Raw genomic sequence first — 26,676 nt, 5'->3', positions numbered from 1 at the left:
ACGTAAAGAAATATTATTAGGGGGTCCAGCCATGGAGAAGAGTTTAGACACTAGGAGAAGATAAGGAACACACCCATTGTCAAGAAATTACATTAGGATTCTCTTTTTAACCTGTTCCTTAAAACACTAGTGCTTAGGAAATCTATTGGAGGCAGAAGCAGTCAAGGGTAGCTTAGGGTTAGGGTTAGGGTTAGGGTGAGGGTTAGGGTACGGCTTAGGGTACGGGTTCGGGGAGGGGTTCGGGTAGGGCGTAGGGTATGGGTTAGGGTTAGGGTTAGGGTTAGGGTTATGGTTAGGGCTCGGTTTAGGGTACAGGTTCGGATTAGGGTACGCGTTAGGGTTAGGGTAGGGGTTAGGGTTAGGGTATGCGTTAGGGTTAGGGTCGTTATTAAACCTAGCCCACTCCCTAGATACCCCTTAGCACGTAAAGGAACATTAAAAAAAAAAAAAAAAAAGACTCTGACAAGTACAGGTTTCTGGTAACTGACTGTACTGCTGAACTGAATGAATAAGCATTTTCAGAACTCTAATGAAAAACTGATGAACTCATAAAAGTGCTAACAAAAGATCAAGATGAAAAAAAAAATTAATTACATGGGACTGAGTGAACTGATGAGGATGAGTATAATTTTTGTGACTTTCTGTCTGAATTAAAAAAAAAAAAATCCCACAAGGACTCAGAGGCAAAGAATATACAAATCAATTTTCACTGCAAAGTAAAGGAGCTGTTACAGTGGAGGATTACTGGACTGAATGTCAATATTATGACATAGTATGAGTGTGTTTCATGTTTGGTAATTGCAATCATTGTTGCTTTTGTTGTGGTCATCCATGTACAATGCTTGGTGTCAGTCTATTTATCTCTTGTAAAAATAAAATACAGTGTGTGTGTGTGGAAAAAAAAAAAAAAAAAGGACAATATGGTACTGGCACAAAAATAGAAATATAGATCAATGGAACAGGATAGAAAGCCCAGAGATAAACCCACGCACATATGGTCAACTAATCTATGACAAAGGAGGCAAGGATATACAATGGAGAAAAGACAGCCTCTTCAATAAGTGGTGCTGGGAAAACTGGACAGCTACATGGAAAAGAATGAAATTAGAACACTCCCTAACACCATACACAAAAATAAACTCGAAATGGATTCGAGACCTAAATGTAAGACCGGACACTATAAAACTCTTAGAGGAAAACATAGGAAGAACACTCTTTGACATAAATCACAGCAAGATCTTTTTTGATCCACCTCCTAGAGTAATGGAAATAATAAATGGATTAATCTCCAAAATATATAAATAGCTCATGCAGCTCAATGTTAAAAAATACAAACAACCCAATCCAAAAATGGGCAGAAGACCTAAATAGACATTTCTCCGAAGAAGACATACAGATGGCCAAGAAGCACATGAAAAGCTGCTCAACATCACTAATTATTAGAGAAATGTAAATCAAAACTACAATGAGGTATCACCTCACACCAGTTAGAATGGGCATCATCAGAAAATCTACAAACAACAAATGCTGGAGAGGGTGTGGAGAAAAGGGAACCCTCTTTCACTATTGGTGGGAATGTAAATTGATACAGCCACTATGGAGAACAGTATGGAGGTTCCTTAAAAAACTAAAAATAGAATTACCATACGACCCAGCAATCCAACTACTGGGCATATACCCAGAGAAAACCATAATTCAAAAGGACATATGTACCCCAATGTTCACTGCAGCACTATTTACAATAGCCAAGACATGGAAGCAACCTAAATGCCCATCAACATACGAATGGATAAAGAAGATGTGGTACATATATACAGTGGAATATGACTCAGCCATAAAATGGAATGAAACTGGGTCATTTGTAGAGATGTGGATGCATCTAGAGACTCTCATACAGAGTGAAGTAAGTCAGAAAGAGAAAAAACCAAATATCGTATATTAATGCATATATGTGGAATCTAGAAAAATGGTACAGATGAACTGGTTTGCAGGGCAGAAATAGAGACACAGATGTAGAGAACAGACATATGGACACCAAGGGGGAAAAGTGGAGGGGGGGTGGGGGTGGGGTGGTGGTGTGATGAATTGGGCGATTAGGATTGACATGTATACACTGATGTGTGTAAAATGGATAACTAATGAGTACCTGCTGTATAAAAAAATAAATAAAATTCTAAAAATCAAAAAAAAAGAATAATATAGGCATAGATAGAGAAATAATATCTCTAATATCTACCTGTACTGTAATCCATTTAAATTATAAAAATAAAACTACTTTAATTATTCACTGTTTTCAAGAATTACTTTTGAACCATAAATCAAATTTCGGGTGCTTTTTCAAATCATTTAGCAAATAATGAAATGTAAAACTGTCTACTACATTAAACATAGAAAAAAAAAAAGAAGACAGCCATGAAAAGTTAAGTGGTGACGTTTAAACCAACCAAATTTTTATTGCATTTCTGTTATATTTAAGAAACAAAGACCTCAAACCCTAGAGCAACCACTAAAATAATTATATAAAGAAATATAATAAAAATGAAATACTAACTGTTCAAATAATCCAAAAGATGACAGCAAAGGAGAAATAAAGAAATGTAAAATAAGAAACAAGTAGGAAACAAATAATAAAATGGTAAACTTAAACATATCAATATTTATGTTAAATATAAACTGCCTAAACAATTAAAAAACAAAATTCTCAGATTATGCTTAAAAAAAGAAAACTATTTTCTGTCTACAAAAAAACCCACTTTAAATATAGTGACATAGGCAAGTTGAAGAGCTTAGAAGACATACCACGAAAACACTAATCAAAAGAAAGCTGAAGAGACTATATTAATAAAAGACAAAGCAGACTACCAAGCAAGAAAAAAAAATCACTACGTATAAAGAAGGACACTGCACCATGTTAAAAGGATGAATCCAACAAGAACACGTAAGAATCCTGTAAGTGTATGCACCTAACAACAGGCTCTCAAATATATGAAGCAAAAAATTCATAGAAATGAAAGGAGATGAACCAATTCACATTTATAATTGGAGACGTGAACATTCCTCTCACAGTAATGAAAAGAAGTTTACAAAAATTCAGCAATGTTATAGAAGAACTGAACACCATCAACAGCAGGATCTGATATTTATATACCACTCCACTGAATAACAGCAGAGTACACATTCTTTTCAAATGCACATGGAACATTCACCAAAACAAACCATTTCCTGGATTATAAAACAAACTTTAAGAAAATTTTTAAATGTGAAATAATATGTTTAGTGACCGTGATACAAGTAAACTGGAAATCAACAACAGAAATACATCTGAAAAATCCCCAAATACTTGGGAATAAAATAACACACTTCTAAATACTCCATGGATCTAAGCCAAAGAGGAAGGCTCAAATTAGAAAATATTTTGAACTGAACAAAAATACAGTAAATCAAAATTAGTGGGATACATCTAAACAGTGTACATAGGGAGATTCAGAGCTATAAATGCTTATAAGTATTTCAAGTGAGGCATCCAAAACTCAATAACCTAAACTTCCACCTTAAGAAACTCGGAAAAGAAGTGCAAAATAATCTAAAACTAGCAGAAGTGAGAAAATAAAGATAAGAGCACAAATCAATAAAACCGGGGGCAGAAAAAATTAAAAATCAATGAAACCAAAAGGTAGTTCTTTACAAAGACCAATAAATTGATAAACCTCTAGCTAAATTCACAAAGCGAAAAAGAAAGAAGATACAAATTACCAATACCAGGAACAAAAGAGTGGATATCACTACAGACCCCATGACATCAAATGGATAATAAATAAATACTGCAAATGGCCCTATGCATATTAATTGGACAACTTAGAAAGAATGCACCAAGTTTAAGGTGTACAGCATAATGATCTGATACACTATATCAATATATATTGCAAAATAATTACCACAATAACATCCTTCACCTCACATAGTTACTCTTGGTAATTTACTGATTATACTTTTTTTTTTTCAATTGAAGTATAGTTGATTTACAATGTTTCAGGTATACAGCAAAGTGATTCAGTTTTATATGCATGTGTGTATATGTGTGTGTGTGTGTGTATATATATATATATATATATATATATATATATATATATATATATATTCTTCTCCAGATTTCTTTCCATTATACATTATTACAAGATATTGAATATAGTTCCCTGTGCTATACAGTAGGTCCTTGTTTTTATCTAATTTATATAGTAGTGCGTATCTGCTAATCCCAAATTCCCAATTTATCCATTCCAACTGATTATACTTTGATTTAAATAGGTTCAAATCAACATGCATCTTCAAAAGGGAATTTTCCTTTTATGCTTTTTAACTCTAATAACTGATAAAAGACTTTGCCTCCAACTGAAAGGAATGTTAAGGCACCTGAAAGCAAAGAAGAGATTTGGGAGGAGGACAAAAAAAAAAGTTATTTTAACATTAAACCTATATTTAGCCCAGAGCCCATAAAAAGCCTAAATGAGGCCTGTGCTAGGAAAAAGGATCTAAGAAAGGGCAGCTACTTCTACTTCCAGCCTGGCTCATGCTCTCCTAGAGAGGAAACAAGAGGTGGCTCACTTTCCGCTATTAAGGGCCAAGCCACAGGAGCTTCTGAGAGCAGATAAGACTGTGATGAACTTTTGTCATTCCCTAAAACCTACCCTTTTCTTCAGACAAGCCTCCTCCCTCTAAACTATCTCTTGACTGAAAACACAAAACAGGATGATGGCCTTTGGAGAACAGACTTGTCAAGAGAGAAGCTTCTCCTCCCCCTTAACACTTGACCTCCAGTTTTACTTTAGGTCTCTTGGACATTATGACTCTGCCTCTCATTTCTCTGTAACTTCCCCTTGTAGGGGAGCAAAATTTGCCACCCCAAAATGTCTCTTTGGCATGGAAATTATTTAGAGATGGAACAAATCAAGGCCAAAAAGACTCAGGAAAAATCTTTGACCTTCCCCCTAACTGCCTAAATTTAGATAGAGGGCCTGTTCGTGGAACAGAGCTGCAATAAGAGATGTCTGCAAAGGATATGGGCTAGGTGTGCTGGGGGAAACTCAGCAGGGCCTAGAGGTCACAGTCCATTCTGTGTCCCACTGTCTCTGCATGGCCCAGCAAACATCTATTTACCAAATATTTGCTTTTCCATCTCCATGCGAACTGCCTTTTTTCCCTTTGAAGTTCCAAAACACTACCCCCAACATCCTCTTTTGTCTTCAACTGAAGATGGTATTGAAGGAAGGGCTTCAGCCATTTTGGAGAATTACTCAGTTTTCCTGGGTCTCTACCATGTATACATGTTACAAAACTTTTGTTTGATTTTCTCCTGTTAATCTATCTCATGTCAATGTAATTCTTAGGCCAGCCAGAAGAACCTAAAAGAGTAGAGGAAAATTTCTTCCACCCTAACACCCTTCTCTCCTGTTTCATGAGACTTCTCTTCTCTGAAGGTAAATTTTATTCCTAGCAGACACAAAAAAAAAACCCCAAAAAAACAGGTAAAGTACTTGGAACAGTACTCAGCACATAGTAAGTGCTATAGGAGTGTTACTTCTGGTTACTGTTTTGTGCTGTTAAATGATATAACACTTTGAGGCATGAGATGTCTAACCTGTGGTACAATATGCAGAATAACTAAGAAGCAAAAGTGGCTTCCATATCCTATTCTAGTGCTCTTCTAGAAATCTTTCTGGGCAAATAATTATGTTAATAACAATAAGGATAGCAAGCATTCAATCCTGGCAACAACCCAAGCTCATCCCTTGAAAGGTCTTTTTCCCTGGATCTTCATTTGGTAAGTCCCCTCTTGTCACTCAGACCCCAGACATTTAAATGACACTTTCTTACAGAGGCCTTCCTTGACCACCCAATATCCACCAAGTCATCATAGCACTCTGTTACTATCTGCTATCTTGCCATTTGTTTGCCTGCCTGTCTGTCCCCTCCATGTATCCTCCATACATAGAATGTAAGCTTCATGAAGCAGGGACTTCATCTGCAGCATTTACCACTATATCCCCAATGTCTACAATAGAGATCTGTCAGAGCAGGCACTTAATAAATGTTTATTTAATTAATAAGTAAATGAGCAAACAACGCTACATGGTAGGTATTATTTTTACCTGCATTTTACACATGAAGAAGTTGAAGCTCATGGACACAACTACCAAATGACAGAATGGGGAACTAGCCTCATGCCTACTATCAGAATCAAATCATTAATATTTGGGGTTACCCCTTTGTGTCACTTTACAGTCTACAAAGTGATAGCACAGACAGTATCTTACATGCTAAAATATACTGCAGGGGAGCAGAATTTGTCACCCCAAAATATGCCACATTAGCATGAAACCAAGCAGGACCCTATGGGGCGCTCTAGGGCAGGAGTCTCCAATCCCTGTACTAGTCCGCAGCCTGTCAGGAGCCGGGCCGCACAGCAGGAGGTGAGCAGTGGGTGAGTGAGCGAAGCTTCCTCTGCCACTCCCCATCGCTCCCCATCGCTTTCATTACCGCCTGAACCATCACCCACCCCCACCCCGGTCCGTGGAAAAATTGTCTTCAAAGAAACCGGTCCTGGGTCCCAAAAAGGTTGGGGACTGCTGCTCTAGGGTACAAATCCTTTCCGTGTTCCCCATTTCTTGTTTGTAGGAAATGAGCTTCATTCAGCCTCCCAGATCTTCCCTGAGTACCAAAGGGAAGATTCAAACAGTTACTAATTAGGGAAGGGTGGGAATGCAGAAAGAAATGAGGAACAGTCAAGAAACAACAGTGCAGCATAGGACAGAGACGTGGTTCTTGCTCAAGGAATATACATAACAACATATCTTTGAGTTCTTCTGCAGGAACTAAGCCCCCCCACCCACCCAGGTAGAGCACCAGATTCCTGGAACACCACCCTGTTACCTCACCACCAACCAATGAGAAGAAAGTCTGGACACAGTGGAAGATAACACAGACTCTGATCCCCTCCCCAAATGATTAAATGCGATTAACTTCCCCTTTCTCCCTTTAAAAAACTTTCATGGTCAAGCAGAATCTTAGGAATTGGTTCTTGGACATGAGTCTGCCTTCTCCCCAGGTTGCCGGCCTCCTGAATAAAGCAACCTTTCCTTTCTAAACAACGAGTATTGGCTTTCACATGAGTACTGGCTTTCGAGCAGCGAGCGGCGAGCAGCCAAACATGAGTTCAGTGACAAGCATAAGGATTACTATTTTGAGCTAAAGGCAATCAAAACCTAGCAGATTCAGGAAAGCTCTTTTACCTCTCCCTCAATTGCCTAAATTTACAGAGCAAAGGAAGAGAGCTATTACCAGAGATACCTTTTTACCTAAGAAACTTAGCTGTATAATAGGGCAACCTTTGTTTTCCAAACATCTGTCCCTTCTTGTGAATGGCCTTCCTCCCCTTTGTATCCATAGATCCCTCCCCTTTCTTTGGCTCAGGATGGTATATAAGTTTCAATTACCAGCAACCTTTTGTGTCTTCATATCTTTATGGTGCTCCCATATGTACATAATTAAATTTTCCTCCTGTTAATCTGTCTTATATTTATTTAAATATTAGATAAGCCAAAGAATCTAAAAGGGAAGAAGGGAAATTTTTTCCACCCCTACAATATTCCCTCTGTGCTGTGATCACAGAAAACGACTCACATATACCCTCAAAGGAACTCCTTTTAACCACCACTTTGTGTCATTCTACTACTATTGTCCCTCCTTTTTCTAAACCCCACAGCATTCTGTACATTATTTTCACCTAGTATTTACCATAACCCTCCTTGTAAAATGGTACTCTTTATATATTTCCTTATTAATAGGAGGTGACACAAAGTTCCTTTGGGGATAAGGTTGTATTTTAAATATCTTATCCTTGCTGTGCCACTACAATAGATATTATAAATTAACTTTGAATTAACTTGACTACAACAGTCATGGAATTATTTGTGCTAAAAACTGTTTATATAATTCACTAATTCAAATGGCATACAATTTTAGAGATGAAAAAAAAATTCAGGAATACTATTAACCCACATACACTACGTATCTAAACTGGAATAGGTGATTCCTTCTCAATCAAATGTAAATTTCACTATGTCTTTTTAGGCCAGATGCTCCAATAACTAAACATAACTTAATTTTTTATTATTATTAGAGTTTAAAAATCTCCATAATAAGCAGCAACACATTTTTTTTTCAGAAAATTTGTTCATCATGATAATCAGATATGCTAATAGAAATTATTTAAATTATTTAAACCTTACTAATTCTACAACATGTGCTTTGTATCTGAAGAAATGTCAATCTACACTAAAACATGTTGTGCTGGCCTCAAAATGTTCTGGATTTCCTAAACTAATCTAATGTAAACAACATTTGTTAAGAGTATCTTTAAAATGAATATTATATAAGCATTTCTTTCTTCATAACACTGTTTTTTCTCAATTGCCTCAAATTGTTCTTTGTAGTTTATCACACATCCCCAAATTAAGCAAGAATTCAAGAACCACCCCCTACATGTTTTCAATGCTGCTGACTCAGCTGACCCCTTGACAACTGAACTCTATTTTACACTAACTTCATCTAAGCAGCTAAATCTGCTCCTATTTTTCTTGAAACTCTATAGTATTCATAAATGCCTAATTTATAAAATAAAAGATCACTGAGTTCAATGAAGTTAAGTGTTGCATTTTCCAAGCTCCCATCTCCATATGCTTCTACTCTTTTATGCCTAACATAACTGCTGTTATCAATTTTTACTACATTTTGGCACAAGCAAAAAGTAGAAAATATTTTTATGAAGAACAACACAGCTAAAAATGTTGCACACCATTACTGTGAACAAAAGCAGGTACTTCTGTCCATAAAAAATAATTTCATTTCAAAATTTCAAACAAGTAGTATTTTAAGAGTAAGACCATAGTCTTAAGTACAAGAATATTATCTGGACCTAAAGTAAGTATATCTGACTATGAAATAAGCAAAATTTCATTATTAAATATCAATTAGGTTGCTACTTCCCCATCATGCCCAAGTAGCTCTTCCTTGTCACATTTTTCTCCAGGTGATAAGCCTTTTGTTTTATTTATTAAACCTTCAACACACTAAAAGTCTTTAGATATGAGGATCATTTATTCCTCACTAATAGGCCACTTGGTAATGTAGTAATGTGTAATTTCTTAAACTCCACAAATGAAAGACAAGGGAAAGGAATGCTAACACTTAATGAAAGGATCCCAAGTCACTGTGCTTGCCATCTTGCTTTTCTTAACAACTGGCATATTACTTTTTAAATGCATTGCAAAAGAGTATATGTACATAAGGATTCTCTCCTTTCTGGCTTACCATTTCAAATCTTTAAATACTAATTTTTCAGAATAAATCCTTTTCAATCAACTAATAACTCCTCAAGTTTTCAATGAAGGCCTATAATAACCGACCTATTCTCATTTCAGTACCCAGAATGAAATACTGCTTTATTCAATTTTATTTCCTTTGATGTAGTCTCATAGTAAGATACACTGTATAGTACAATACAAAGCAAATCTGAAAGTAAGTGGTAACACCTAAATGTCTTATCATTCTTTAGACAAAATACAACCAGAAGAATATAAAATTATTCTATGATTTTAAAAATTATAAAACAAAACAAAACAAAACAAAAACACTACTACAAAGGTTATAACTTTCCTATCAAAGAATCCTGCCAATAAACATCTTATGATGGGACTCACAGCATTTATTTTCAGTAATAGGAAAAGGAAGAAATAATAATTCATCAAATTACTTCTTCGGCAATTTATTAGTGTAGCAACAGGTGATGTCACTATAGTTTAAAGTTATGAGTATCTTCAATATGAATTCTATTTTGGGGTACTTCAAAACTGTCATTTAAAAAATCACTTTGAAATGACAGAATAATAAGCACATAAAATTTGAAGCAGCAGAACCTTCCAAAATTCTAATTTTGCTTTCAGCTGTTTTGAAAGTCCTCCCATGAATTAATAAATTTTTAAAGAAAGAAAATATCAAGTGATGCATAATTTCTTTTTTATTGAGATATAACTGACATATAACATTGTGTAAAGTGTACAACGTGTTGATACATTTATATACTGCAATACGATTACCACTGTAGCATTAGCTAACACCTCTATCATGTCACATCTTTATCATTTCTTTCTTGTGGTGAGAACAATTATGATCTAGTCTATTAGCAACTTTAAAATTTATAATACAGTACAGTCATTCCTTGCTATCTATGGAAAGATTGGATTCAGGACCCCTCCATGGACACAAAAATCTACGGATGCTTGTGTCCCTTATATAAAATGACATAGTACAGTTGGCCCTATGTATCTGCAGGTTCTGCATCCACAGATTCAACCAACCAGGAACTGATCCATGGACTGATCCACAGACTGATTAATGGTTGACTGAATCCACCCTTGAGGAATCCATGGAAAAAGGGCACACTAGACTGCTGACTACAATCACTAAGCTGTGCATTAGACCTCCAGAACTTTTTTATCTACTAGTTGCCAGTTTGTACATAATATCTTAACTATACTACTTCTGAAAAAAGAAATTAGTTCACTTTCAAAATATCTGCTATGGCATTCCTCTAAATGTTGGCAACAAAAGGTTTTCAGCACTTGACTCCATATTTTGATGGGTATTCATTCAGCAAAATCACTAGCAGAGGGTTTGACTTCCAAACCCAGGAAAAATAGAAAGAGAGACTGAATTTTCTAAAATTCTAACTTTGTATATAAAAGTTGTATATAAAATAAAGTGTACCCTAATACTTTGGATTTGTACCCAGCTTCTCTTTTGTTCCCAGTTGCAGAGGTGAATTATGACATTTTGTCTCCCATTCAAGCCTCAATCAACTGCAGTCTAACTTCTGCCCCATTACTCCTCTGAAATTGTCCAAGTTTTACAGTCTAAGATCTTTGTCTCTTATTTACCAATCAAATCCTTAGCTAACCTTCCTGAAGTACCTAATGCTGCAGGCATTCTCTCCTGCTGGAAACAGTTTCCTCCCTCACCTTTCCTGGCCTCATGCTCTAGTGATTTTAACCCTAGATCTGTGCTTATCCTTCTACATTCACTTGGCTCAATCCTCTTCCTATACCAATCTTTTCAATGTCTCCCCATTCAACACTTGGCCACAGGGTAATTTACCTACTCCTAGTCACAATTCTCAAGCTTTAACCACTTTTAAAATCTTTATTTCCCAAGCTTAGGATACAAATATCCAACTGCTTACTAAACCTAATAGTTCCACAGAAATGTGAAATTCAGCATATCTGAAACTCCGCTAGCTTTCCTCATGAGCCTCGAAACATTTCTCCTTGAAAGTCTATTTCTGTAACTGGGAAAAGCTAAATCAGACTCCAGGTTCGATCTGTTTCTTTGACTTTAACCTTTGCTTATTGTTGCTTTTGTTATTATAATCATACATAATGGCCTGCCTCAGGGAAACCTGCCCCTCTGCCTGAATGTTAAACTAAAGTGCCTCTGTTCAGTTCACAGGGAGACAACCTCACCCCACCCACCTGTGGATGTCTCAAGAAAGAAGAAGAAATTAACACATCCCCTCATGAGGCTGGCCATTCCACAGGGGTATTTGCAAAACTTACGGCCTTTTGACTTTACTTACTCATCTCCTCCCCCTCTCTGTGCTATAAAAGAAGCTGGCATCCAAACCCCGATAAGATGGTTTATCAGAGACACTAGCCTGGCATCTTCTCCGTCTGCTGGCTTTCTGAATAAAGTCGTATTCCTTGCCTCAACACCTCGTCCCCGATTCATTGCAGCAAGCAGAGCAAGCTTGGAATCCGTAACATCTCAATCAAAAGGATCAACAACCACCCAGCCACCTGAAAGTAATCCTAGATCCCTTGTTTTCCCTCAACCTCACGTCACATCAAACACCAGATCTTGATTCTTACTTCCCTAAGGCCTCTCAAATTCATCTTTTCTACTATCCCCACTGCCACCGCCTTTCTTCACGCCATCATTTCTCATCTTGGCCACAATAGCCTTCTTACTTCATATTTATTGCCTCCAATATCAATATCTTTTTCATTGCTGTCAGAGTGACCTTTCCCAATTATAAATATAGTGTCATTCACAGCTTAAAATTCTCCCAACCTGAGGATAAAGGACTAAGCATGGTACTGACCTACCTATTCAGAATAATGACCCACCATGCCCACTGATGCTTCGGCAATATCTAATTTCCTACAGAACTTGAACATATCATGTTACATCAGAGTTCTATGACCTGACTCAACTCTTGTCTCTGACTGAAATGCCCTCCTCTGCCTTACCACACTCCAAAATCCTGACCTTTCTACCAGAGTTAGTTATTCATTTATTGGTTCATTTATTCATTCATTTATTTTAGGCTTAAGAAACAAAGGATTCTGCCCAAAAAGAATAGAGACTAGATAGAAGACAAACAAGTATTAATTAACATTAATAAAAACAATAATAGCTAACATTTATTGAACATGCACCAGGTGACAAGCACTGTCTTAAAGGGCCGTACATGAATTCATATTTATTCATCATGACAACTGTGATACTGTGATATAATAAGAAATATATATTTTGGTATTCATCCTGGCTCCTGAAACAGTGACATAGCAATAAAGGCGAAAGAAACATCTTCTGTTATAATATTTGGTTTTTATCCCATTTCTGAAATAGTTCCAGAGCAATAAAGGTAAAAGGAGCATCTTTTGTTATTCCTAATGAGCTTCTTTCAAACACACTTGAATTTATGTTAATGCGGTGACTTTTGGAAAGCCCCTGAGGATACAGGGGGATGGGGAAGATGGATGCTAGAGGAATCAATCACATGATAGAAGGTTGGAACTTTCAGCCCCACTCCCCCAACCTCCAGGAAAGGGGAAGGAGCTGGTACTTGAGTTAATCACTAATAGCCAGTGATTTACTCAATTGTGCCTACAGAATGAAGCATCCATAAAAAACCCTAACTTAGGTGTTCAGAGAACTTCTGGGTTGGTGAACACATGGAGGTACTGAGAGGGTGGCGAGCCTGTAAAGGGCATGGAAACTCCATACACCTTCCCCCATACCTTGCCCTGTGCATCTCTTCTAGCTGGCTGTTCTAGAGCTGTATCCTTTTATAATAAACTGGTAATCTACTAAGTAAACTGTTTTCCTGAGTTCTGTGAGTCATTCTAGCAAATTATCAAACCTGAGGAGGAGGTTGTGGGAACCTCCAAGTTATAGCTGGTTGGTCAGAAACACAGGTGACAACCTGGACCTGCAACTGGTGTCTGAAGTAAGGAAGAAGGGCACAGTCTAGTGGAACTGAGCCCTTAACCTGTGGGGTCTGTGCCTACTCCAGGTAGTTAGTGTCATAATTGTATTGTAGGCCATCCAATTGGTGTCCAATTGGAGAATTAATTGCTATAGGAAAAACACTCACCCATCTGGTGTCAGAAATGAAGTGGTGTGAATAGTAGTAAAGGAAACAAGAGTTTTCTTGTAACAACTCTGAGAAGTTAGAGGGAAAGTTATAACCTTAAAAATTAAAAGATATTAGGAAAAAAAGTTTTTTAAAAAAATCAGTGATATAATCTTCATGTGAAGAAGCTAGAAAAACAAGTTAAATCCAAAGCAGAAAAAAAAAAGGAAATAAAAAAGAAAGCAAAAGGAATCAACAGAAGATAAAACAGAAAAACAATAGGGAAATCAATGAACCCAAAATCTGGTTCTTTGGGGGGGAATAAAATCAGTAAAATTAATAGACCTCTAGCTAGGCTGATAAAACAAAAAACAAGAGAGAATATATAAATTACCAATATCAGAAATAAAAGCAGATCCTACAGATCCTAAAAACATTAAAAATAAAAAGGTAATATTTTAAGCAATAAATTAAATATCCTTGATTAAACTGAAGATTCCTTGAAAGACACAAATCACCAAAAATGACTCAAGAAGAAATAAAAATAATAATAAACAGAACAACACAATATCTACTGAAGAAATTAAATTATACCACTAAAGTTAAAAACCATGTTCTTATCTGATATTCATTTAAATCAGTCTCACATTTATTGGAGCTGAATATTACAAGTGAATCTAATTTAATCTTTTTATTTCACATGAAATGGCCTCAAATAGTATTTTTAATGTTTTAGTACTAAGAAATTCTTAACTCATGGTACTTACCACTCAGTCACTCAACATCAGTAGTTTTAAAAATACGAAAATAACATTTAATAATAAAAATCCACTCTAATATATATATTCTTGAAATTTATATAAATATATAAATTCCAGTACTCTTGTTTATCTTGCCATATATATATATATATAGAAAAAGCTAATTTGGGGGGGCAGGGCGGGAGGGGGAAGCTAACTTTTTATCAAGTCTCAAGGAAGAAAAATTCACAGCATAATAATTTATTAATTGTCACTAGAATGATGACAACCACTTTGTATACAGCTCCTTTATTCACTCTTATGCAACTCTGAATAATCCTTTGGCTCAAAATGACAAATGAATTCTTTGATAGTCATTAACAATTAAGCTACCAAAAAAAGAAAAAAGAAAAGAAAAGAAAGAAAGAAGGAAGGGAGAAAAATATCTCAGAATAAAATATGAAAATAGGCTCAGGACACTAAAATTTTAAATATTGTTCATATTATCTTCATCAGAATATGCTACAAAAACTAAAAGAAAAAAACAGTCTACACAGTAATAAAAGCTGTGTCAAACCACAGCTCTAATAATTTTATGAAAGATGAAAACCACAACAATTTCAAAGCATCTAATATATGAAGCCTAACTGAGCAATGACAAGTTTTTTTTTAATATGAAAATGGTTAAGTGGCTTCTATATTTGTTCACTGAACTGATGCTTGCTTTTACCACATTACATTTTGCATATTATAGTATATGAAGCAACAAGCATTTTTTTAAACTTGGGAGAGAGGGAGCACTGAACAGGATGAAAAGGATTTCCATCACTCAAATAGAATATTTTACTCTGATTTCATAAAATGGACACTACTAGAACTCAAATTATTTTTCACTGTTACCTTCTTCCTTTATTACATAACAAAAAGTGTATTTTACCTACTTATACTGCCTAATTTAAGAACTTCACAGAAACCCTACTTTTGTTCATTTAATATTAAAATAATTTTATAACCTTACTAATAAGTCAAACAACACCTTCACATAATATTATATAGGTAGAAATAACTATAACAATTAGTCATGTATTACTTCATAATTTTTTCACTATTACTTTATAAAGATACGATGTTTCTGTGCCCTTTCTTTTTGGTTTTATGTAATTGTATATAAAAGGAAGAAAAGTTGTTTTAGATATAGATTCGTTATTTCTATTAAGTATGTTGATACTTTATAGGTACACATTACAGGTTTCTAAAACAAATTTCTACATAATTATTACTAGTTGTTTTTTTTCAACTGACATTACCTACATATGGATTTTTCAAATACTCTGTTGGCTGACTCTAAATATCATTTGATTATCTGAGGAATTCTATTGCTTTTTATTGCTATTTAAGAAATTATGTTGGCATTAAAGAAAAAATGGTGGAAAAAACATATCATGTGAAAAGAACAAAAAGGTCCTACCTGTTTCAACCTCATGAAGAAAGTCTCCGTGAAAGTCTTTCTGCTGAAATACCAAAATCGCTCGTTTGCAGGGTACACGCGTACTACTGTCTCCAGGAGAAAGCGGACAGGCTCCACCACTTCCGTGACTACCATATCCACCGCCACAGTCATGTACACTCGTTTATCTGCAGTAGAAATTTTCTGTGTTTTATGCCGGCTTTATTATTACTTATTTAAGAAAACAAAGTTAAAGGACTAAGGTTCTTTATACTCCTGTTACCTGCTATGTCTAATTTTAAATGTTTTATTGTCACTTAGATTAAGTAGGTAACCAAGTTTCCCAAGTATGTTTCTCAACACTCCTGATCCCACCTTAATCAACTGCTCAAATCTCCTCTGACAACTTTAATTTTTCCTTCTCAAAATCAGGCCCTTAATATAAAATAAATAAAATAGAAATTTCAGAATGTCTTTTACACTAAAACTATCTTTCAGGTTTAAAAAAAAACCTGAAAAATCACAAAGATCTGCCCTTTCATTTTATAAAAAGAGATACTAGAAATTATTAGGTCTGTTTGATAAGTTGCATGCAAAGGACTGTCAAATGAGAAGAGATGCTCAACCTTCATTATGTTAAATTTGTTTGGGAAAATGTTATTAATATTTCAATGTTGTATGCTTTAAGGGAAGTCCCTAGAGATTTGTCAGTACCCTCATTGTCCATAATACATATTAACCATCAGGAAAATCATTGACCAAAGCTCTCATGTGTAATTTTCATATATATACTCTATATATAACATATAAAATACGCTATATATACTCTCTCTATATATAACATATAGAGTACACATACACATATATACTCTCTCTACATATAGAGAGTATATATACACACTACATATTTATAGTATGTATATATATTTTATATACATAAAATATATATCAGAGTCCTGGCAAGTGCTTTTAGACAACAGTATACTGTTACCAGTCAAAATTTCAGTTACTATTTAAAATGTTTTCTTCACCATAGCCTTCCTCTAATTTGAATCTAGACTTTCTAGATCAGTGTCTATTGGTTTTCTTCCGTTTCGCTATGATAGGTTGAAATATGGATTTCATTTTATTCTATTTACCCTGCTTGAAATTCATTGGGGTTTTTGAAACTGTGGTTTGTTTATTCCATATCATTTTGTCATTTCATTATTTTTAAAGTATTTTTAAAATTTATATTGTCTACCATTTTCATTTCTCAGTTAAAGGAAAGTTCAAATAACCAAGCCTACCATTAGAAGAAACCTTCAATAGTGTCTTTTTAACCATTATACAACATTTATACTCATCAACTACACTTCTATTAACATCATTAAACTCAACAAAAAATGTATTACATTCGTACTAAATACAAGCATTCTATCTGCCAATTCAAGATGAACTAGGATTCTCTAGACATTGTACTTGACCTAAGGACCTTATAAAGTCTCAGGGGAGTAAAGTAGAGGGGTTAGAGAAAATAACAAAACGCAGAATACAATATACAACTTGACGTAGTGAAAAGATCCAAGACATTTCATCTCTCAGGGCTTCAGCTTTTGTAGTTTTGATTCATGACTCCTCTGAGTAATTTATAATTTCAAGAACACCATTTAAAAATTTAAGAAATTAGGTCAACATTTTTGTGTGGCATATGAAATGATTTTAAATTTAAAATACATTATCTTTTGTATTGGAATATTATTGTAATATAGTACTATGTAGTTTCTTTTAATTGAACAAATAAATTTTAAAATGTGTATTTTTAAAATATATAATTCTTTTTTTTTTTTTTACTATTATTATTATTTTGGGGCCACACTGCACAACATGTGGGATCTTAGTTCCCCAACCAGGGATCGAACCTGCACCCCCTGAATTGGAAGGCAGAGCCTTAACCACTGGACCGCCAGGAAAGTCCCTAAAATATATTATTTTTAATTGAGGACCAAATAGGTATTAAAATACAAAATGAAACTGAACTATGTGTTAAGAACAGGTAAAAAGTGCTTTTATAAGGTATTATTTGAAATTTCTATATTTTACTTCAAAATTATCAACTGGCTTATTTTTTCCATTTTCACGTTGATTTTCTGAATGATTATAAGGAAGAAGTTTACAGACTGGTATTCACAAGCCTGTATCCAGAAATAACAAACTGTGGTGTAAAAATTGTTTATTCCTAATATATGAAAAGCTAAATTTTACATAATCATCATTATTTTTCTCTCTTTTAGCCCTCATTTTGAAATAGCTTGATGTGTGATCAAATGCATGCAATTTATGGAACTGGTAAATACTTTTATTAAGGAAATTCAAAAATAATTATCATTTAATGTTCTTCATTAATATATTATATTTCCATATCAGTATTCACTAATGCTCCTGTCTTTAACCGAAAGTCTATTGTGTGTATAAAGTAAATAATATAAAACTAAAGATCAAACAAGCTGATCCATTATTTTCTCAATATAAATTATTGGTTGAATCACAGTATAGCATTTAGTAGAAGATTATAACTCATGAGATAAAACTAAATTTTAGTTTAAAGGCAGATGGTGGAGGGGGAAAAAAAAAAACACATGGGCAATTAACAGATATCTGGATAAAGTAGGAATAAAAATAAATACAATGGGAAAAATGACAAATGAGCTTACTTACCATCTATAAATTCTGTTCAACACTAACATATTAAACAAAATGAAAAGGTAAACAACTTGGAAAAAAGTATTTGCCACAAATGAAATCCTAAATATACATTACTAAGTTCCCAAAGGTCAAAAGACTGGAATGAATAATAGTAAATGAAAAGATATAAGTAATCTGTAATATAGAGAAAATAAGTTAAAATAGTTATCAGATATGCGAAAATGCCAGAATTTGCTTCATTATTTCTTTCATATTCTTCCATCATTTCCCCCTTAAATAAAACAACTCTATAATGACATATGAAACACAAAGCCCAAATACTTTCCTACATAATGTAATAAAATTTATCCACATATCATTGGGGGGGCTTTCTTTTGAATAGTGGAGGTTTTCCCCATAGATGTATAAAGCATGAAAACAAGAATAATTCCATTTAAAATGAGCACCAGACTTTTTTTAAACATGGCAAAACAATACTGTCCATAATGTAAATTTTAAGGTAAATAATAAGGAATTTTTTAAGAAAATTCACCTTTTGGGGTTTCTTCATTAAGTGCCATAAATATTGGTGCATTGGGGTTCCACATGCCGGTGATAACATAAGCTCTGCCATCATAGCTCTTTCCCATGGATTCCTATAAAAGTTCAAACAGGAATCACTGAGAATATATACATCAAAAAATCATCATTTTAAATTATAAGTATATCTTACTTTAAGCAATCCAATTTATTAAAATTTGAATTTACAAACAGGGGACTTATTTTCTTTGTAAATTTTTTTCATCCCACAGAAGCATTTCTTTAAATATTAAAGTCTCCTACAGCTTTCTCCAGAGTTTCTATTTAGAGACACATACTCTTGGATAAAAGGAGGTATACCCTTACATGCTGACTCACAAAAACATAATACTGGTATGAAGTTATATTTAACTTTATCTTAGGCTGGTTGTCAAAATCTCACATACCTACACATACAGGATATATGAAGTTTCTATTAAAACTATAGTACGGATCTCACTGAAGATAGTTAAACTGAATTAATAGCTAATCACAGGAAAATAAGTCAGGATTTTTCTTCCAATATTCTAATTTTTAATATATTCTTAAAATATTAATGTACTTTATCACAAGGAATACCTTTAAAGTTAATACTTTTTATTGCCTATATGCCAGATATAGGTACACTTTCTAACAATCATAAATCAACATCAGGAGACTAATACTGGTTTGTAATCAGCACTCAAGGTAATTAACTATCTTCCTCTACCCTCATACTTATTCTCCTTCTTCTGTTCTCTCCTTCTCCTCTTCTTCTTCATTTCCTCCACTCCTTAAGACTTTTACCAAGCCAGCTCTTGACTCTCGCTAAAGCAGCAACTCCACAACTATATGTGGCCTTGAAAGCAAGGCCACACGTAGTTGTGTGTGTGTGTGTGTGTGTGTGTGTGTGTGTGTGTGTGTGTGTATGCAGTGTGAGGGAGCTTAGAGGTTGTCCCGTGGGAGAACAGCACATGCATACAAATATGTGCACATGCAAAAGAGTATTATCCGCAGTACTTTCAATTTTCTGTACCGATTTCCTTATATTATAAACGGAGAGTGCGAAAAGGGTCAGACTAAAAGAGAAAAAACTTTGTTTTCAATATTTCCCCCACACAGATGCTTCTCTGAATCCCTATGAAATTATTGTAGTCATTTGGCAATTACTGTGTACATTTTTCTAGTGTACTCGTGATATTTCACTAATCAGATTGTATAGCTTAAGTGCAGGGACCCTGAATTCCAGAGGTGAAATACACTCAAGGCCATGTAAAGGAAACCCACTCAGTAACTCCAACACACTTATATATTCATATCTTTCTCTCTCTCTCTCCCTCACTCCCTTCCATGAGCCTATTCTCTCTCTCTACTGTCTAATTAGACGTTCAGAACAAGAATGAGCACCTGACCCAAAAAAATCCAGTCCATTTCTGGACAAGAGCTCGTGCTATGCTTGAGCCCAAAAAAATGAGCTAGACCAGTCAAATTCTTTCTTTCAATTAACAAATACCAAGGAAAGTGGGCAGTTAGCAGCGGGGCTGAAAGGTTTTGATAAGAAGTCAGGTGATGTCAGGCCACATACAAAACGAAGTTATAACAGAATTTAATGTAGGGAAAAATATATAAAGAACAGCAGAGTACTAGGAAACTGCTAAGTGTTAAGAGAGAAATGGAGAAAACAAACACCGAAAAAATCCTTAAAAATAATTAATCATGTAGTCAAAAAACAAAGGCTGATACAAAGGAGGCAAGTTGAAGGGGAGGAAAGAGAAGGGCAGAGAAAAGGCAGGGAGGGAGAGAAAAGGGCAAGGAGGGAGAAGGGGAGGAGAGGGAGAAAGAGGGAAGAGAAGGAAAGAAGAGGGGAATGGAGGGAGGAAGGGAGGCAGGGAGGGGGAGAGAGGAGAAGGTGCAGAAAGACAGAAGGGGGGGTGGAGCACCAGAGGTTGAGAGAACAGGGGCAGCAATAAAGAGTCTCACAGAAAGAGTAAGCCCATGGCAGGAGGAGAGGCAGACAGGAAGAGACCAGACAGAGACCACTTTGCAGGTTTAGGTATAATTTCACGAAGATCAATAACCTCTTTTGCCTTTAAGGTGCTCTAAGTGAATCTTTGCTTCTTGTAACCAAAACAGCCTAACCAAATTAAGCATATTTTTATTTCTTTTTAGTCCTCACAACATACAACCACAATAATACTGTCTTACACGTCAAAAGCCCTCAATAAAAGTTTCTCTTCATCAAGTCATTTTTGATATTGAACTAGACATTTCTATTACATACCCTGGCTTGTTCCCATCCCCTTATGAAGATACTGTCACAATCTTTGCTCTAGAGTTCTTTCCTGACTCTCTGCATGCCCCGGCTCTCCCAAGAAGGCTGACAAGATCAGGGACATCAGGTAAAGGACATCTGGACAACAAAAGCCTCTGCCCAAACTAGGCCAGGCTGGAACCACCAGATGCCCTCTTCTTAAGAAAATAAACTGGGAAATATAATGAGAATGTGGCACTTTGCAATGGAAACGTAAGCTGAAGAATCATACTAATCCATACTAAGCCATGAATGAACTACTGTCAAGTTATGAGTAAGCTGAAGCTATGAGGTCAAGTAGGCAGACAGCAGGGTAAAGCACACAGGTGGCATCAGAAGGAGGAGATAACACAAAAAAATAAAAATTAAAAATGTAAGTTCATGCTAATCCATCCATTCATTAAGCAAATTTGAGCCTACTGTGAGTCATGCTCTATACCTGTGAGTATCCAGCAAGGCAAACAAAACAAAATGGTCCTGACTTTATGGAGCTGACAGGCTAATGATTTCCAAACAGCAGTTTGTGACCCATTTGTGGATCATAAAATCAATTTAGTGGATTATGACCAGACTTTTTAATCAAGTAGAGGAAAAAAATTGCAGATTTCATCACACATGTAAGGGTTAAGAATTGTTTCATAAAAATTTTACTTTAGCTTTTTTATACATAAAGATTACAAGTATATTGGATTACAATGTAAATTTTATTTCTGTGAGTCCAGCTACTAGCCTAATGTCAATAAATAGTTAATTGTGAAGATCCACAAACTTTCTGTGGCATCTCTAGGACTTTTTTTTTTTTTAATATTATTTTATTTTACCTGCTTCTGAGTTTTTATAAAAATGGTATTACATTGTTTTTAGTCTTCTGTGACTTGATTTTTTTTTTAAACATCTTTACTGTAGTATAATTGCTTTACAATGTTGTGTTAGTTTCTGCCGTATAGGACTTTAAGTTGTGCTCCAGTCCCAAGAAATCTGACTCTACCTAGTTTTCAGCTTTTTGGTACATTCCTGTTAGGCTTTTCCTAGGTATCAATGCTATGAATTAAAAATTCTCATTTCCTTATTCCTACTACAAGTATCTTCACCAAACTATTCTCACTCACTACTGGGAGAAAACTGAGAGTCCGTTATCTGTACCCACAAAAAAACCTAACTAATTTTATTTATATATGATTTTGTTTACATACTATGTATAATATATATATAAGTAATTTGGCTATTTGACTAAAAAATATATTTCATTTATAAGTATAACTTTCTCTTTCATGTAGATTTTATATTAAACAAAATTTATAAATTTATAGAAAAGTCTCAGTTCATCTTGCTTATTTAGCATTCAGGGAAGAAAGTCAGCATTGCTTAAAAATTATTCAAGTCAAATAGAAAAGACTCACAAATTCTGAAATTAAATATAATTAAACACTTTTAAAGTTTGTCAGAATAAAGTGCAAGGTGAAATTTGTTTTCAAAGTGTACACGTATTTGGATGTCATAGAAGAAAAAGTATTAACATCTGGCTCTAGAGGGCAGAACTAAGACTAACTAGGCAAAGTTACAAGGAATATGATTTCAGGTGATTACAAAGGTATAACCTGTAATAACCAGAACTGTCCCATAGTCTTCATTATAAGGTAACAAGTTCCTTTTTATTAGATGTAATCTAGCTAAAGCTCAATAACCGTGTATTAAAGATAGCATGAAGATTAATAGCATTGGGTAATAACAAATAACAATTGCTGATAATTGTACATATAAACCCTCCAACTTGACCAACTATTTGTGGCACAGGTAAGCCCACTGCTCTTTCCAGGAGCTTCAGTGCTGACAAGTCCTTTGATTTCAATATGGACTCTTAAAGGTGGAGGGCTGCACCACAAGCAAGACACTAAGACTAAGGCGGATCAGAAGTTCATGCCAGGTCTGTAACTCTATAATCTAAACTTAGGTTTAATAGAAAAATCTTTGCCAGTGATTCATCTTAATCTTTTAAATTCTGAAAAATCATTACTAATTAGGATCTAGGAGCTTATAAGTGTTTAATGTCCCTGAAACTACCTCCTCACAGAATTTTCAGGGCTCCAAAATGCTATGTCCTGCCTTAAGTAAAACCACTTGCATTACTGATATGCTGTAAAGAGCGAGGGAAGAGAGATGAACCAATAGCTAATTCATTTTCACGTTTAAAGTAACTGGTTGTCCTTACCTTACCTACCCACGCAGTGCTTCCTCTGTATTTCCGTGGCTCATTGTACCAACTCTGTGAGAGCACTTAACCCACTGCTGTCATTACATACTTAAAAGATCTATTTCCATCACAAGATTATGAACCCACAGATGGTAAGAACTGTTTTACCATGTCTATAACACCAGAACTTCACACAATACTTCGCACAAAATTAGGTCCTCAAAAAGGCTGAATAAACCATTCTACTACCAGTAGAAAACCAATGTGATGTTACCATGAAATAACTCAAAGAAAAAGTTGATATAATTTGTGGTATTTAACTGACATTTGCAAAATACAGCTGAAAGGAAGAAAACATGTAGTGCTACCTAAAAAAATCTCAGTTAAGTAAAAAACTTTATACTTATACTAAGATAACTATTTCCTATAACATTTCTAAACCACAAAGTAAATGTTTTCATTAACTGCAATATTAGCAGGTATTTCTGTTTAAAAGTTAAGATGGCTTGCTATTTTTACATCAAATACTAACTCTTAAATATATATTAACCTTCAAGGGCATTCCTTAAATAAGTACCACTCCTACAGTAAATATACTTTGCTAATGAAATGTAATCAAGAAGGAAAAATTCAGAAAGGGAAACACTTTAAAGAAAACAAAAGCATCCATCACGGTACTCAAATTAATAATACTGAATTTAAAAAAATGAAAGGCACCATATTCACTTATAACATTGTGCTTGTTATAATCATTTATGTGTTATTTTGGCTCAAAGAAGAGACACATTCCTAAGAAGCCAAACAGATGAATAGATGGATATTTTCATTACACTATCCTTTTATTTGCTTCCCACTTGCATATGCTTTCTTTATGAAAGTCTTCCTAAATCTCTCCCTCATAAGTAATTTTAAGTTTGGGGTTCCAAATTAAATTACTACTATCATAGTAATTGATAGCTGAAAGTTAGAAACAATTTTGACAAAATGACAAAATTTCAAAATAGAAAGTACTTTAAAAATATAAAATAACTATCATCTATACTTGGTTAAGGTGCTTAAGATTTTCATTACCATATCCAGTAAATGCATGTCACTGTTCTTCACGTTTCGACCTGGGCTTAATAACATTCCAAAACATCTGAAAATATTGGGGGAAAAAAAAAGGAGAAATAAGGTATCAAGAATATATAGAAGCCCAGTGAGCAAAAGCCTCAATAGTAACGATACAATCTGAGCTCTGTACTTACAAATAGCTTTCATTTTTTAGAGAAACATCACAAGTAAGAATTCATTAAGATACATAATAAAATCACATAGAAATAAGTTACCTAAATTCCCAGATCTTTATTTTTGCATGTAAAAGATTACCAATGATCAGAAACTGTGATAAAAATAGCCATAAATTGTTAACTGAAACAAAATACAGTAGTGACATATAAATTAGTTTCTAGGTAAAAATGAGATTGCATTTGCTTTAGAGTTACTCCAAACATATTGGTCAAGATCAACTAACCTAGTTAAATTAAAAGAAAGAAAATTTTTTTTTTTTTTTAAATTAGAATAAGGGGCTTCCCTGGTGGCACAGTGGTTGAGAATCTGCCTGCCAATGCAGGGGACACGGGTTTGAGCCCTGGTCTGGGAAGATCCCACATGCCGCGGAGCAACTAGGCCCGTGAGCCACAATTACTGAGCCTGCGCGTCTGGAGCCTGTGCTCCGCAACAAGGGAGGCCGCGATAGTGGGAGGCCCGCGCACCGTGATGAGGAGTGGCCCTCACTTGCCACAACTGGAGAAAACCCTCGCACAGAAATGAAGACCCACCACAGCCATAAATAAATAAATAAAAATTAAAAAAAAAAAATTAGAATAAGACACTGTACTCTCTCTTTGCATCAAGCCAGATTAATAGAAACAGTCACCCTGGCCCTCAACAGTCATGTTCACTGAGTAGCCTACATCCTCAGTTTGAAATACTATATCCTCAGTTTGAAAAAAAAAAAAAAGTTATATGAAACTCATTACTAAAATGCTATTATATTAGTGAAGATATTATCCAACGTACTGTATACTATTAACTACTTTATTCTGTGCTTCCTAATGCTAGGCAAGCTTTAGGAATCCCATCAACACTACCACTTTGTTTGTAAAGGATTTTCATAAACTCTAAAATTCAGCGAATTCGAACATTTTTTAATATTTGTTAGGATATTATTGTCATTTCTTCTTTATAGGTAAGAAACGTAAAGTCCAGAAAAGTTATCTTACTCAAATTTATGTGGCTATTAAGTAGGTCTTGTACTCGAGAGACAATGTGATCTGTCCACAGCGTGCCTCTCTCTGCCAACAATGCATACCCACACCTACTAGAATAGAGTGTTCTTATTGTAGCTTTCCGAAATTTAAAAGTATGCTATGGAGCATTTTATACAGAAGACTATAAACAAATTAAATATACCATTTTTTAAGTTTCAAAATAGCAGCAGCTGAGCAGTCAATACTTAATCTGATCCTTGTTTTCCAAAGGTTTACTTTCCTAGTAGCATGGCTTTTTTTTCCATAAACAAGACAAGAGATTAGTCCTGTCCAAATATGAGCTTAGTTAGTAGTAAAAATATATATATAATACTTCCTGTGAATATTTGAGTATACCTTGCACAAGGCATCCAAAAAGATCAAGTATATAACAAAGATAAAGTCAGTAAGTTCTGAGGAAATTCCACACATATTATTGTACCAGTGAACAAAATATAACTTACTAAAATAGAAATTATTATAATCTAATATTCATAATTTTAATACGATTCCTTTAAAGTGCTGTGAACTCTCTATGAACTCCTATAATAAACACTGTCTATACAAATTAAATGCTAATTAATCACGTACTTTATTGTACTATTTCTTCTAAGTTTGCCTTAAATTCCTTATAAGAATAAAAGAGTTAATTCTTTTTCAGATATAAAATTTAGTTCCCTCAACTTAAAAGTCGGGTCAATGAGGACAGAAGACTTCTCTCACATTCCCTACATACTTTGCTTCAGCTTGCACCTCTCATGGGTTTTAAAATACTATTTTCTATATTATGGTTTTTAAGTTACAAAACTATTATATATACTCATTGTAAAAAGCTAATGAATACCAAAGTGTATAGGGAAAAAATAATTTCTCCTTTCTCTCTCTAATCTCAGACCCTTTGGAACCAATACTAAGAGTTTAGTATGCACCCTCCTTACCTTTCTTTTGCTCTTTTTGAAAATTTAAAGTTTTATATTGTGTGTCAAGCACTCACAGGTAAGTGGCA

At 34.6% G+C, this 26,676-nt stretch overlaps 1 protein-coding gene across 4 annotated transcripts in view; it reads right to left on the bottom strand.

Annotated features, from left to right (window-relative positions):
- RABGAP1L (RAB GTPase activating protein 1 like) overlaps positions 1-26,676 on the bottom strand; it is a 706,627-nt gene that overhangs the window by 569,041 nt on the left and 110,910 nt on the right. For all 4 annotated transcript variants that reach the window (XM_057545595.1, XM_057545598.1, XM_057545602.1 and 1 more), the window contains exons 8-10: positions 24,451-24,517; positions 18,873-18,975; positions 15,677-15,843 (exon numbers count right to left, since the gene is read on the bottom strand). In XM_057545595.1, coding sequence (XP_057401578.1) covers positions 15,677-15,843; positions 18,873-18,975; positions 24,451-24,517 — 337 coding nt within the window. The remainder of the gene's footprint in view (positions 1-15,676; positions 15,844-18,872; positions 18,976-24,450; positions 24,518-26,676) is intronic.

The sequence above is a fragment of the Balaenoptera acutorostrata genome, chromosome 1 (genome assembly GCF_949987535.1).
Source record: "Balaenoptera acutorostrata chromosome 1, mBalAcu1.1, whole genome shotgun sequence".
NCBI classification, from domain to species: Eukaryota; Metazoa; Chordata; class Mammalia; order Artiodactyla; family Balaenopteridae; genus Balaenoptera; species Balaenoptera acutorostrata.
Note: the sequence above shows the minus strand (reverse complement) of the source record. Positions and strands in the feature narration are given on the sequence as shown.